The 12,950-nt window shown below is 39.7% G+C and overlaps 1 protein-coding gene across 1 annotated transcript in view; it reads right to left on the bottom strand.

Moving 5' to 3' along the window:
• Positions 1-2,175: 2,175 nt before the first annotated feature.
• The window catches only part of dock4b (dedicator of cytokinesis 4b), a 115,189-nt gene continuing 104,414 nt past the window's right edge, over positions 2,176-12,950 (bottom strand). The window contains 6 exon segments of the mRNA XM_034131376.1: positions 2,176-4,238; positions 4,240-4,395; positions 4,397-4,417; positions 6,651-6,715; positions 7,412-7,528; positions 9,531-9,603. Of these exon segments, the coding sequence (XP_033987267.1) occupies positions 3,960-4,238; positions 4,240-4,395; positions 4,397-4,417; positions 6,651-6,715; positions 7,412-7,528; positions 9,531-9,603 (711 nt within the window). The 3' untranslated portion in view covers positions 2,176-3,959.

Genomic DNA, 12,950 nt, shown 5'->3' with positions numbered 1-12,950 from the left:
CAATTGAGCCAATTACATCTTTATGTAAAAGCAATGTGTGACTGTCTGAATAATACCACTTGAAAGAAAAGGACATGAAAGGGGTCGCAATTGTATCGACAAAGATGCAAATCATTTTGTTCTGTATATAAATAGTCCCGTCTTTGGTGCAGCATAACCCAAATACTTTGAGGTTTTGCAAGAGACTATTATTTATGACCTGAAAGCAGACGCAAGTGGACCACATTGGACATTAATTTACAGTATGAAGGCCAAAATTATATTTAAATAATATGACATTTCCACAGTAGACATTTTGACTAGTCCTAGAAAAGCACAGGTGTTACTAATTACTTTAATTACCGTTTTTCTTGCATTGGAGTGTTTCAGTAAGAGTGACTAAATGCTATTTACACGTGTGCTTTTCCTACTGTGACAAGTCCAAATGTCTACCGTGAAAATGGCCCATTTGTACCTTTATGTCATATATATCGACCTTTCTTTCTTTCTATAAACAAGACTAAAGTCAAAGTGTTTATAGAGCATTGTTGCTAAAGTCAAGCTAGCTGCTCTGTGAGAAAAAGGGATGCTAATTTAAGTTTGCTAGCATGCTAATGTCTAGCAGGTTCGTCAGTTCACCATGTAGTCGTAGACACGCCGTAATTATAGTTAATAAAGCATAGCCTAATGCATTTTGCTAAACAATAAACATAACATAATAATTTCACTATCAATGTATCCAGTGGCGTTTTATGTACACAAATGGAAAATGCTTCGGACCACCAAATAAACCAATTTGACATTTCCCCGTTTCCGAAAAAAAGTTCAACACTTATTATTATAAATGGCTACATACCTGTTGTTCTCCTGAACTTGTACTGCTCAATTCCTCGTTTGTATGCGCTGTCAATTAGCTCTTGACCCCCATGTTTTCCTGAATAACCAATTCATGTTAATTCGGTTTTATTTTACGGATGGTTTATTAATTCAAGCTTATTTAAAAAGAGCCTTTGACATTTGTGCTGTAGAAGATATTCTGCATCGTCCATGTTGTCGAGCGACAATTACTATTTTACTACTACTTCGTTGTCCAGAAACTTCGGTCAACTGCATTTAATGACAGCAACTGGTACGGTACTTGGTAAACAACCAATCAGATTACTGCTGGGCAAATGACAACAAGACCCACGTGGCATCACATTTATGACATCTGCAGAATAGTTTTTTAAAGAAAAACGGGACAAAATGTACAAATCCAGGATAGAGACATTTGTACGTACTTCAAAGATGAAGTATGGGTAGTATTATACAGGTCATTTTATTTAAAGGAACATTTAATATCCCTAAAAAGAGATGGGCTGACTCCAAACCAAAAACTAAAACCCCATATAGTAGCACTATTAAAAATATTATGAATACAAAAGCAATCAAAACTAATTCATCTGAATTATAAAACTGTAGTTTTCCTATTTTTTTCTTTATTTACTTTAGGTAATTTTGTATTACTTTATATGTCTACCCCTGATGTTAACTTTTTTGTAGACAAAAAATATGATATTCATACTGTATATATTCTTGAATAAATAAATTAAAAAATATTATGCTTTCATAACTGAATACTCTGTGCTTGCACATTGTTGTTTCCCCAATTCCAACATTCAAGGAACCTGACAATGCGAGCATGTTGAAGTAAACACTACATTTAAGGTATACTCGATCAAATAGAAGAATATAAATAACAAATTACCATGTTTTATGTCAGGAATTCTATTTTTAAAAGACACCAAATGCATCACTATATTTAATCCTAAACACAAATGAAAAGGGAAATAGTCCATTCCTCCTGAGCAGATTACCAGGCTGTTCTACCATACAGTAGCAAATGTAACTAACTACTGAATCTTGACATTTCAGGTATGAAAAAAACCTTTCTCACTAACTAAATGTGCTTTCAAATGGCGACGGATATACAGTCATATGGTTCCCGCCAACTTTTGCTAGTCCTTCCCTAAATCAATTTCTTTCTGAGTAGGAAATTAGCCAGAGTCAAGCAATTACTCAGGGTACATTATGTCTCGTCCTTTATGAACTCTGCAGCACCAGGATAGTGTTTTGTGTATGTGAACATTCAATGCCTGATGGAATAAGACAAATACTTATACTCAAGGTCTCTTTACATAGAAATCAGTCCAGAAATATTACATAGGGCAGTTTATTGAACTTGTAAATGTGTTAGATGTCATTATGCATGACCTTAGTTTTTCTACACTCACAAAACCATAAAAGTTTGAACATTTATAATAATAATTTGCTGCTTCAACATTACATTCAAAGCTGTAAATTGTTATAGCTACATTTTGTTAAAAACACAATATTTACATTAATTGTAATACACACATTTTATATTTGGCATACTTACATTAATCTCATTATATCATTTACAGGTTCTCAAGTACTGATTAATGTGAATATTTAATCTAAAAAATTCACAACAAATCAAAAGGAAATTAACCATACAAAAATGTAACATACAAACAATACTAAAGCTAACCCCCGCCCCCCCCGCCCCAAAAGATATTGGTGCACGGAATAGATTTATTCCCTCTATTTTACAAAACAATGTAAAATGTGCTTGCAACAGAACGCTTACTTCACTGCAGCAATGCATTGTGGTTGAACTGAACAACTTTATAGCGTACAGTCAACTCACGTCCATCTTTTAATCAAACACAAAGTAAATCTCAACTGTACAAATATTTAACAATGATTAGTTTGTAAATATTTCTTCAATAGAGTGTCAGTCCTCGTGTGTTTAAGGTGACGGCTGACAGTGAAAACTCTGTTCCAATTACTGCTTTGTCAAATAGAGAGGCCATGATGACAGTTCTGGTCAAAACAGATGATACATTTTGTTTGTGCTTGTCTTGTGTTACAGTTTATTTTTGACTTTTGGGTAAAAAATCGAATTATTTCTTAATAAAGTATTTTTAGTTGAGCAGTTCCAAGCTTGTTGATTCCAGGCCCCAGTTAAAAAAAAAATTCTTTACACCACATTGTACATTTTCCTTTGGCACAATACTTGGTAACCCCATCTAAAGATCTGTTGTCATGTACATCATGCAGGAGCGATAGGGTGTGTTCACATAAATTGCAATGGTCAAAAAGCAAAGCATGCAAGTTTTTCCTCGGTTTGGTCCAGGCGCATGATTTCATTGTTAATTGGGGACATTTTTGGTATAGAAAAAAGGGGAGTAGAGAGGTTTATAAAGGTGGAAACTTCCCACTGAAAACCGCTTATTAAAATAAAACAGTGTGAAGTTAAATAAGCCTTAAAATTGCTGTTGCTAAAATGTCCTAATTACTGCTTAAAAAAGAAAATGTTTGTCTGTATTTTAAAAGATGGCAGCTTTTTTAAAGGAATACTAATTATTTGTACCATTGCTTATGTGGATATGACTATGGGAACACACCCGTATCTACTACACTTTAATGAAATGCATACTCGAGGTCTCTAGCACCTTTATAGCCATATAGTATACAAATGTACGGAGTCATAAAAAATAAAAAATAAAACGTGCAAGACTCACGGATAAAAGACTCTGTTTCCAATACTTAAGGCAAAAACAATTGTCATATATACCAATATACATATATTTGAGATTATTACATCTATCAAAACTGTGTTTTTCTAGTGTGTTCTGGTATATGTTGCTTGGTGACCTATTATACATACTAGAGCTAAAAGTGCGGTATGACCAAGTCAAAGTCAATGCAATGCCCTCTAGTAAATACAAAAAGAAACTTTCCTTATTTGGCAGTTCCTTCAGTTGTTCTTTTGCCTGCCTGTTAATATTTAGGTCTTTTATTGGAGTGTAGATCAGGAATGCCAAACTGAAGATCACAAATAAAAACAAGTGAGTGCCCAGTAGAAAAGTGCAAAATACGCCAGTGTGTTTCTTCTCCAGACCCCGGACCAGCACCTATAGCTGGGACACCTTCCTGGGCAGAGGCCTTGGTCGGGGGACTCGGGGGTCGGAGGTCCCGTCCAGCTTCATGCTGCCTGTGCGGAGCTGGTGAGGCTTGGGTGGCAGGGCGGGGGGGTCCGCCTGTGGGGGGATGGAGAGGCTGTGGGGCAGCGGCACGGGCCTGCGGGGGTTGTTCCTCTCGTACACGCTGTAGGGGGGAGGCGTCTTGTTCTCTCTGCGGATGGGCTCGTCGGAGCTGCTAGAGACGGAGTTTGGCATGGTGGAGGGGGGGGGCCAGCGGGTAGAGGGGGTGGTCTCCTGCATTCAGCTCGGTGCCCGACGCCTCCGACACGCTGCAGCGACTGAGGGACGAGATGCCGCTGCTGTAAGAGCCCGAGAGCACCGGGGAGCTGGACACCAGGCTGGTGGACTGGCACTCAGTGGGCGAGGGGGGTGAAGGGCGGCACTGTGGTCTGGGGAGAGAAGAAATGAAAAGAAGATCAAATGATATTTCTTCATGAGAAATCTAATAAGCTTTTAATGTAGTAATTCACAACCTTTTTGACCCCTGAAATCAAGCAGTTCAAGATATTAGACAATAAACGAATACAAAATGAATTATTAACCATTTCAATGATCAATTATTCATTTGAATAGAACGCTAAAACGCTTGTTTTTTCCAACCATAAAAGCAAAGCATTCCCTGTTTCCAGATTCTCTTTTGTAATCATTGATTGCTTTTCTTTGTCTAACAGTAACAGCACTAGAGCTGCAAGTAACGGTTATTTTAATCATCGAGTGTTCTCTTACTACTTTTAATGAAATGGTTTGGTCTATAAAATATGAAATAAATTGTGCAAAGTGCATATCACACAGTCTGAGAGCCCAAGGGACAGACATATTATAAATGGTTGATGAATATAAATCTTTATTAGATGTACAGAAAGTAATTTGCTTCCAAAGCAGAAACTAGAAAATAAATGCAACTGTTTCTCCGTGAAATAATTATATTCTTTTATCCTTATTTTGGAGAAGTAAAGGGAACTATCATTTCACAAAAAGAGGCAAACACACAAGTTTAAAGCCTTAAAAACCACAAAATGGCATTATTGAAGGATCATGGAAGCATGCAGCCATATTGTGCTTTCTCCAACATGTGTGCTGACACAGCCCTACAGCGACGATAAATACTTCACCAAAGGGAGAGTGTGTGAACAGATTGAGAGGGCCAGGTTTTTACACTCCATCAAGCGGCCCTGTGCACCGAGATGAAAAAACACAATATGCCCCCCTCAAAAACCCGATCACTCATCAAAATGTTTTTCGAAGCAATTACACCATGGGGCCGTTATATCTGCTAAAACTTAATTGGATGTAGTGGAGTATACATTTGATCAGTAGGATTGTATTGTTCATGCTACGGGGGGCACGCATTAAGAGATGTATCCATTTGACATGCACAACTGGACAAACCCTTTTTTTCACATGTGGGCCGAGCGCGATGGAAATCCATGTGTTTAATAAAGTGCTGACGAGCGGTTTTAAACTCGTGACCCAGTGCTCCAGGGGAACGTTACCACTGAATATGGTTTCTACACTGCAGCACCATGTGTTGTCCTGGGCTTTGTGGTGTGGTAATGGGCCCCCGGCTGCACTGACAGCGTGTGTTCGGAGTGTGTGCAGAGCATGTGGCCTGCTGCAGGTCCACGGAGGACCCGTATCTGGCTGTGCTCTGATGGGCAGCATGGTACTTCGCTGCAGGCCTCTTCTACTGGCACACACAAACGTGCCGACATGCACACTGGCACGAATCTGATTGACAGGGCATGCTGAGTGCTGGGCTGTCACTCAAACTTTGGTTTCCAGAGTCTCACGCTCTTTTACACACAGCCTACACACACTCTCTTCACAGAGGAGCTTAGCATTGTTGCTGGTGACACACACAAGATAGCAGGGGGCAAAACAACTTTTTACCCCTTGTTAAAAGCTCAGTCAGCACCTAGTTAACCTTTCCCGCAAGTTTTCAAATTCTGCAAACTGGTATAACCACGGAGATGCTTATTAGCAACCAATCAGAGCTGGGAGACAAACAGAGACTAATCTGTTAGACTGCAGACAAACATTTCAATACGTTCTGAGCACATCTAAGTTTAGAGAGGCTGAAGGGAACAATCAGTACAGCACACAAGCCGGTCTCTTAGCAACAATAGTAAAGTACAAGAACATTACAAATAGGGTTCAATCTTAGTTTAATACACTGACAAGTTGATGTAGTGATGTCGAATAAATCCACCCGTTTTTGCGTCAATATTTCGGCGAGCAAGCCAGGAGCCATCCTATCAGAGTTTGATTTAAACTCAGTGGGTGACAGTTGGAGCCTACCAGGTTTACATTTAGCTAATACGATGATAGCCCTCCAGCCACTTTCGTTTTGAGTGCACTTTGGGAGAGCTGTGTCATAAAAAAAAAAAACGACAAAATCAGCAGCAGTGTAGCGGTTAGCAGCTTCACTGAACACTAATGCAAAGCTGCCAGGCCTGGTGTTGAGACAGAGCAGGATAAAGACCCTGGAGCGGGCCGGTAAGACGTTAGCGGTGCAGGATAAAGGCCCCCTGAGGCTGTCGCTAAGCAAGGTCAGGCTGTCTGAGGGAAAGAGAGAAATAAGATATTTCAAACGGACCGAGGAGGCGGGTGACAGGAACCAACCTTTTGCGGCGATCTGGAAGCTGAGACGGGAGACTGCGACCTCATGTTTTTAGCCGAGGATCCTGCTGACAACCAGAAAAGAGACAGAGGGGGAAAGAAATTCAAATTAGGCAAGCGTTTACTTTCCTTTCACCAGGATGACACAGCGTGAGTCATGCAAACATACACACACAGAGCTGAGAGGGCCAGTGGCTGCCTTAAAGCATCCATGAATCACATCTGATGTTCTGCAGGTCTGCCTTAAGCTGTTTCTACATCCAACAGCTGTTACTGCACTGTACAATGAGGGCAAGGAGAAAGTGTGTGTGGGGACTCCATCTGCTTATCTGCCTTATTAGTCTGTTGTGTAGTACAATATATCAGAGAGCGCCCAGGAATAACTCAAGTCTATCGCATCTGTAAATAAGTAAACAACTAAAATACAGTTTGAGTTGATGGTGGGGAAAACTGACGTTGAGAGGAAAAATCTGGGAACTGGCTGGAATTTGAATCACTTAAGAGAGTCCTCAGAGACTTTCAGACGGTTTCTCATATCAGCAAATATCAGCATTTCAAGCCATTTAGTAAAGAAAATGCTGTTGCCATCTTGTGTGTGGGTGATATTAGGAGCAGCAAGCCAGGACAAAACAGTAGCCGAGAGCCTCAGATGGAAAAAAAAAGTCATAGTAGGAGGAGGTGGAGGAAGCACCAGGTGTCAAAAGCCGGAGTGGAAAATTAGTACCATTCTTCATGGGAGAATTCACCCCGATCGTCCACATTACCTGAGTACGGTGGCCTAGGAGGTACAGGAGGGCATAGCAATTTGCCCAGAGAGTCAGAGATGGATGGAGCGCCCATTTTGACACTGTCTAGGCTCCAGCTACTGAATGTGGCTTTCACTTATGGTACACAGAAACATCACAAGTCACTACAACAGGTTATGGGATCACACAAGACAACACATTTCAGATGGATGGTGGGATGAAAGGAAACTAATTATCGGGGGTTTGTGATGCACTCAGAACTCATGTTGGCCTGTGGAGGGAAAACACTGGGTTCACACGAAAGGGAAGAGTGTATACATTGTCTGAAATAGAGTGTAACACAAGGTGTGTTATGTAATAAATGGCTTCTGATGAGCAATAGGATCCAACATGAACATGCTATCATCTCCTAAAGAGTTTTTGGTTATTTTAAAGGACCGATTTCTGTATTTACCCTCTTTCTCTTTACTCTTGTTAGTGTGCAGGGCTGAAAAAGGGAATCTAGGGATCACAATTTAGATTTGATAGCCTAATATCTTCTGCTAGGTTGCAATGCTTGATATTTTTTGATATCCAAAGACCCGAGCGTAACATAACTCTGGGACCTCAGAGACAAAATCAATTCTTTGCTTTCTGTTTTTGTGTGAAAACAGGTGCCTTGATCATTTCTACCTCCTATCATTAATAGAAAAAAGGAACATTGGTTTCAATTGTTGATGTTTCCAAGCTGTTCTGTTACAAAATGTTCACTGCAAACTATAGTCAAGTGGGCGTGCTATTTTAATACCTCTATATTTAGAATTGGAAGTTATAATTTATGGTTGAAAGCAGAAGATGTGACAAACAACACTTTCCACAATCACAGGTATTGTGTAAATTCTAGCACCGTCGGTCGTTGTCGTGTGCGTGAGGGTGTCATGTCACCGTATTGTGGCAGTTCCTCTATCTATAACATGAAAAGGTGTGTTCTTATGTGGGAGTCACAAGGAAGCGCTCACATCCCCACTCTTTCCTCTTTACTTTAAAGTGTCTCTTCCAAACCCTCCTAATTATTTCACAAAGTGTGTGTGTGCATTTTACACTTACAAAAGTTGGTAAAAAAGCAATCTAAATGTTCAATTTATTTTTTGTACACACATGGGGGGGGTTAGCTTTCAATCTCAATTCACTGGAATACTTTCAGCTGGAAAATCATGAAATAGGCATCTCTACTCGTCTTCGCGGAGCAAAATGACAACCAGGGAGCTCACGTGATGGAAATTAATTCATACATATGAATGTCACACACGTCCATCATTGCTGCGGGAATAATACCTGGCCTTTTATTACTTTTTCAGGATAAGGGCAGATGAAAAGCTGTGTTTCTAGACAGGGTGTCTGGTTAGGAGTCGGAGGAAAATGGAGCCCAGCATGTGTGTATGAGTATATGTCTTTGTGTGAAAACAAACAAACAGTCACACACACACTGCATGTCTGGACAGTTGACCCCCAACCTGATCGACTATATAAGTGTGTGTTATTTTATTCTGCTTTCATAATTGTCAATCATAAGTGTGATAGGGACTATGTAATGTTTTAAAGGGGCCCTAATATGGAATTTTTTGGTTAATATTTTTATTTTGTGCCTCGACTGTGACATGTTTCCATGCTTTAATGTTCAAAAAGGTCTTTATTTTTCTCATGTCATAGAATATCTGTCTTCTGAAAAAAAAAAAAAAAAACCTCCCTCTTCAGCCCTTTTATATATTATGGGGGAAATTCTTACATATGTTATCTTGTTCTTTGGCAGGGTATACATTTGAGTAATGTACTGTAATTTGATGGAAATGCCAATACAAATATTTGTCAAAAAAGTGGCATAAATCATCTTTTCTCTTTTTCAGATTAATGTATTTTTATGCATGTTCTTTGTTTAAAAAATACAAAATACAAAGAAATAAAGAAGATTATTCTTGCAGCACTCTTGTGCTAACACTACACTAAAAGCAATGCAAGCCCTGCACATCTCACTTTATTATTCTTATTCTGCTGGAGGAGATTCCCAAGGTGAGAGTGCATTTGGAGGGGTTGAACATTGAGATTCCTGAGTGCATGCAGGGGAAGAATATAAAATAATAGGATAAATATAGTGTTTTACCTTTGTCTGGTGCTGAGAGGTTGGGGTCACTCCGTGGTAAAGTGGTGTCGCCTATCTGATGAGCAGCAGCTCTCTGCACACAGAAATAAAGTCAAAATTACAGTTTAATACATACAGAGTTGATTTGAGATAACATACTGTATATCATTGAATATTGGACTGTTCAAATACATATCAAAAAGGTGTGATTTTTCTTCAGATTCAGAGGGGAAACAGTGCTGAATGACCTTTGTGTCTAGCTGTGGTTTGATATTTGTATAAGAGTGTGAGCATCCCCCCTCTATCCTCAAAAACATAAATCTATGTTTTCCTACCCCGGTGCTCTAGTGACAGAAATAGACACACAGGATCAATGTTTCCAATAATCAATGTTCCATTAGCAGCTAATAGCTGGTTGCTAATCTGAAGTTGGATATAATCATGAGGTCTCCTTACATCTGTAGACTTGAAACGTGTATTCTGATTCAACATGAACAGGGGAAGAAAAACAGATGAACTGAAGCTCGAGATGCGAAGCCTTGAGAAACAAACACATTATTCTCTGTTACAGTAGCTCCGTCACTGAGGATGGAGTGGGTGATTGCGTTACAAACAGCCCTTCAGCTAAAGAAGATAACGCAATATCAGGCTCTTCTTGTTGGCTCTAGCTGGACTGGGTGTTTTTAAAAAAAAGAATTTTCACTGAAAATGGAGCAAAGCTGGACTGCTGCTCTTGATACAATGAAAATCTCAGCTACAGCAAGCCTCATTGCACCTGCTATCGTTCAGGTGGCGTTTTTGCGTAGGTATGAAGTGAGAATGTCTGTTACATACAAAAATGACCTTGATTTCTGCCTTGTCTTCATTATAAAGAGTAAAGTATCATGTATGTCGTATTCCAATTAACACAATCACACATTTCTTAAACTTAAAAAGATACAAGTAATTATTAGGGTCTTTGTAGATAGCTTATTTAAGAAGTAGCTTGCAAATAAAATAATGATGCTTGATAGAATATTTTAATATTTATCAGAAACCCTGCCCTCCAAATTGCAGAGGAATATTATTTATTTATTTAGTATTTTTATCGACTATTTAATTATTTAATTACATTTTATTATTTTATTTATGTGTCTTTATTTATTTAATAATTGCATTAACTATTATGCACTGTTAATTATTGTTATTTATTTTCAATAACATTTAATATTCTTTTTTACTTAATGTATTTATTTCATTTTCTCTGATTTTCTCTTCCTTTTTGGGAAAAATGTCATTTTGGTTAAACTTGTTTCTTGATTATTTTTTAAGGTAAGGTTAAGTGAGAATTACAAAAATATAAAAATAACATTTAGGAAAAAACATTGATGAGGCCAAGTTAGCCCCATTAGAAAATGCAACCATCTGTAAGAGCAAGTGAGAGAAAAACACAACACTCCATTACGATCCTAAAAAAACAACAACACCCAGGGAGGGAATGTCCATCTGCTTACAGTGTGGACAGTGCTTTCTTCATTCTGTATTCTCTAAGTTACTTTATATAGAAACACAGATGGCCCACAACGCTACAAAACCCACTAGCCTTGGCCCCTGTTGCTATGGAGAAGTAGAGCGGTACTGAAATCATAACACAGCAACATAGTGTATTATATATACTCTTGTGTGTAAATGTATTATAAGATTTCTCCACACTGTAATCTTCCGGATTTTCCTGCAGAATATAAAGTATGGTGTCTTGCCAAAAATGCACCTTGGGAGTAAAAGAGTGGCAGCTTCAGATTTGTACCAAAGATATGTGCTGATGCTTTTCTGCAGCTGTTGTACTGATGAGCCAACTGAGTTACATGCAGTGCTTCGCCTGTGAGTCTACGGAGAAAAAAGACTCTGAATAACCAGCAGTGATGCCTGAATTACTCTTTATGGGGAATGGAGGAATGAGGAATGAGTCCTAAAACCAGGAAATGAGTCAGCATTTAACCACTTTCGGTTCCCTCGTCTTGAATTCAATGATTATTTTGGTTAACACAAGCAGAAGAAATGTTAACGGTTTGTTCTACGACATCAAATGTATAAGTATATACCTCACTATACTCACTGAAGCTTCTATGTGTCATAGAGTGGCTTAATGAGACTACTAAACGTCATCATGCCAAACATTAGCCGCCTTTAGCTTAGCGCTGTTGGCGTGAAGTAATGCGGCCGTGATGTAGTTCCTTGTAGCCTTATCTTAGCTTTTACTGTTGCCTTTTCATTTACGCTTCAACAATCATAAAGTGGTGTTAATATGTGACGGTTGTCCTTCTGAACAATTCCTTTTTTCTGCAACATACCGAAATCCCCCCCCCAAAAAAACAGTGCTTAGGTTGAGTGGGTCACCCTTCAAAATCCATCATCAACGCATCATCCAATACCGCTGACACCTTAGTGCAGGGTGCGGCAACCCGCGTCTCTCGAGCCGCATGCAGCTCTTTAAGCCCTCTGCTCTGGCTCCCTTGAGCTTAGACAAAAATAAGAAGGAAATAAAATAAAAATATTTGTAGGACTATTTATATTTTGTTGCACGGTTGAAAATGTTTCGTATCTTGTATTTTGAGGTGATACTGTGACACATACAAATATAAAATAAACGGTTTTAATTAAGTCAGCTAAAATATGTGTCATATCCTGCTACGGTCCCGCACCAGCGCCTTTTCTTGCAGGCGAATAACCTGACTCGATGAGCCAGGGGTCATATGGATTTCTATGGATAAATCATAGAAAAGGAAATTATCGGAAGAACACAGAGGGTTTAATTCTGCGTGGACAGAGTTCTATTTCGTCCCTACTGACCGCCAGAGGCGGTGCTTTTAGCACTGGATATGTCCATCGTGCGCATGCGCAGTACGAGTACCAATATCAACAAAGTCACCTGTGACCCACGTGACACCGGCTATATCAGCCCGTGTCATCAGAGGATCTGTTCCTTTCATCTTCTCGCTGCGCGAGAATACCGTGGCTACACTATTGTAGCCTACAGCGTTCAGTTGGAACGTTTGGATTTAAGGATTTCTCTGCATCCAGCTGGCTGCGTGTAGCTTCGCGACTGATCCAGTCGGAGCCGCGGGATTACCCGTCCTCCAGGAGCTGCGGCCGGCTGCGCAGAAAACTTCAACGGACAGGTTGGTGTCGGCTTGGTCGGTGACGGCAGTGTTTCCACTCCCTCTCCCAGCTAGGTTGTCCTGATTTCTGTCTTGGTTGCTACCTGGCTTGAACTTTCTGGTGACGGTAGCGTTTCCGCCCCCTCTCCCAGGAGTTGCCCTTGTTGCGTTCTCTGTACTTTTCTGATAGCGCGGCGTTGCGCCAAGCTATCATTAGCATCCTGAGTTCCAGCTTGTGTTGTGTCCTCTTGTTTAGCTAGTTAGCAGTAGCGCGGCTCAGCCTAACTGTGTCCTGCCTGGTCAG

Source organism: Trematomus bernacchii, unplaced genomic scaffold (assembly GCF_902827165.1).
Source record: "Trematomus bernacchii unplaced genomic scaffold, fTreBer1.1, whole genome shotgun sequence".
In the NCBI taxonomy this organism is placed as follows: Eukaryota; Metazoa; Chordata; class Actinopteri; order Perciformes; family Nototheniidae; genus Trematomus; species Trematomus bernacchii.
Note: the sequence above shows the minus strand (reverse complement) of the source record. Positions and strands in the feature narration are given on the sequence as shown.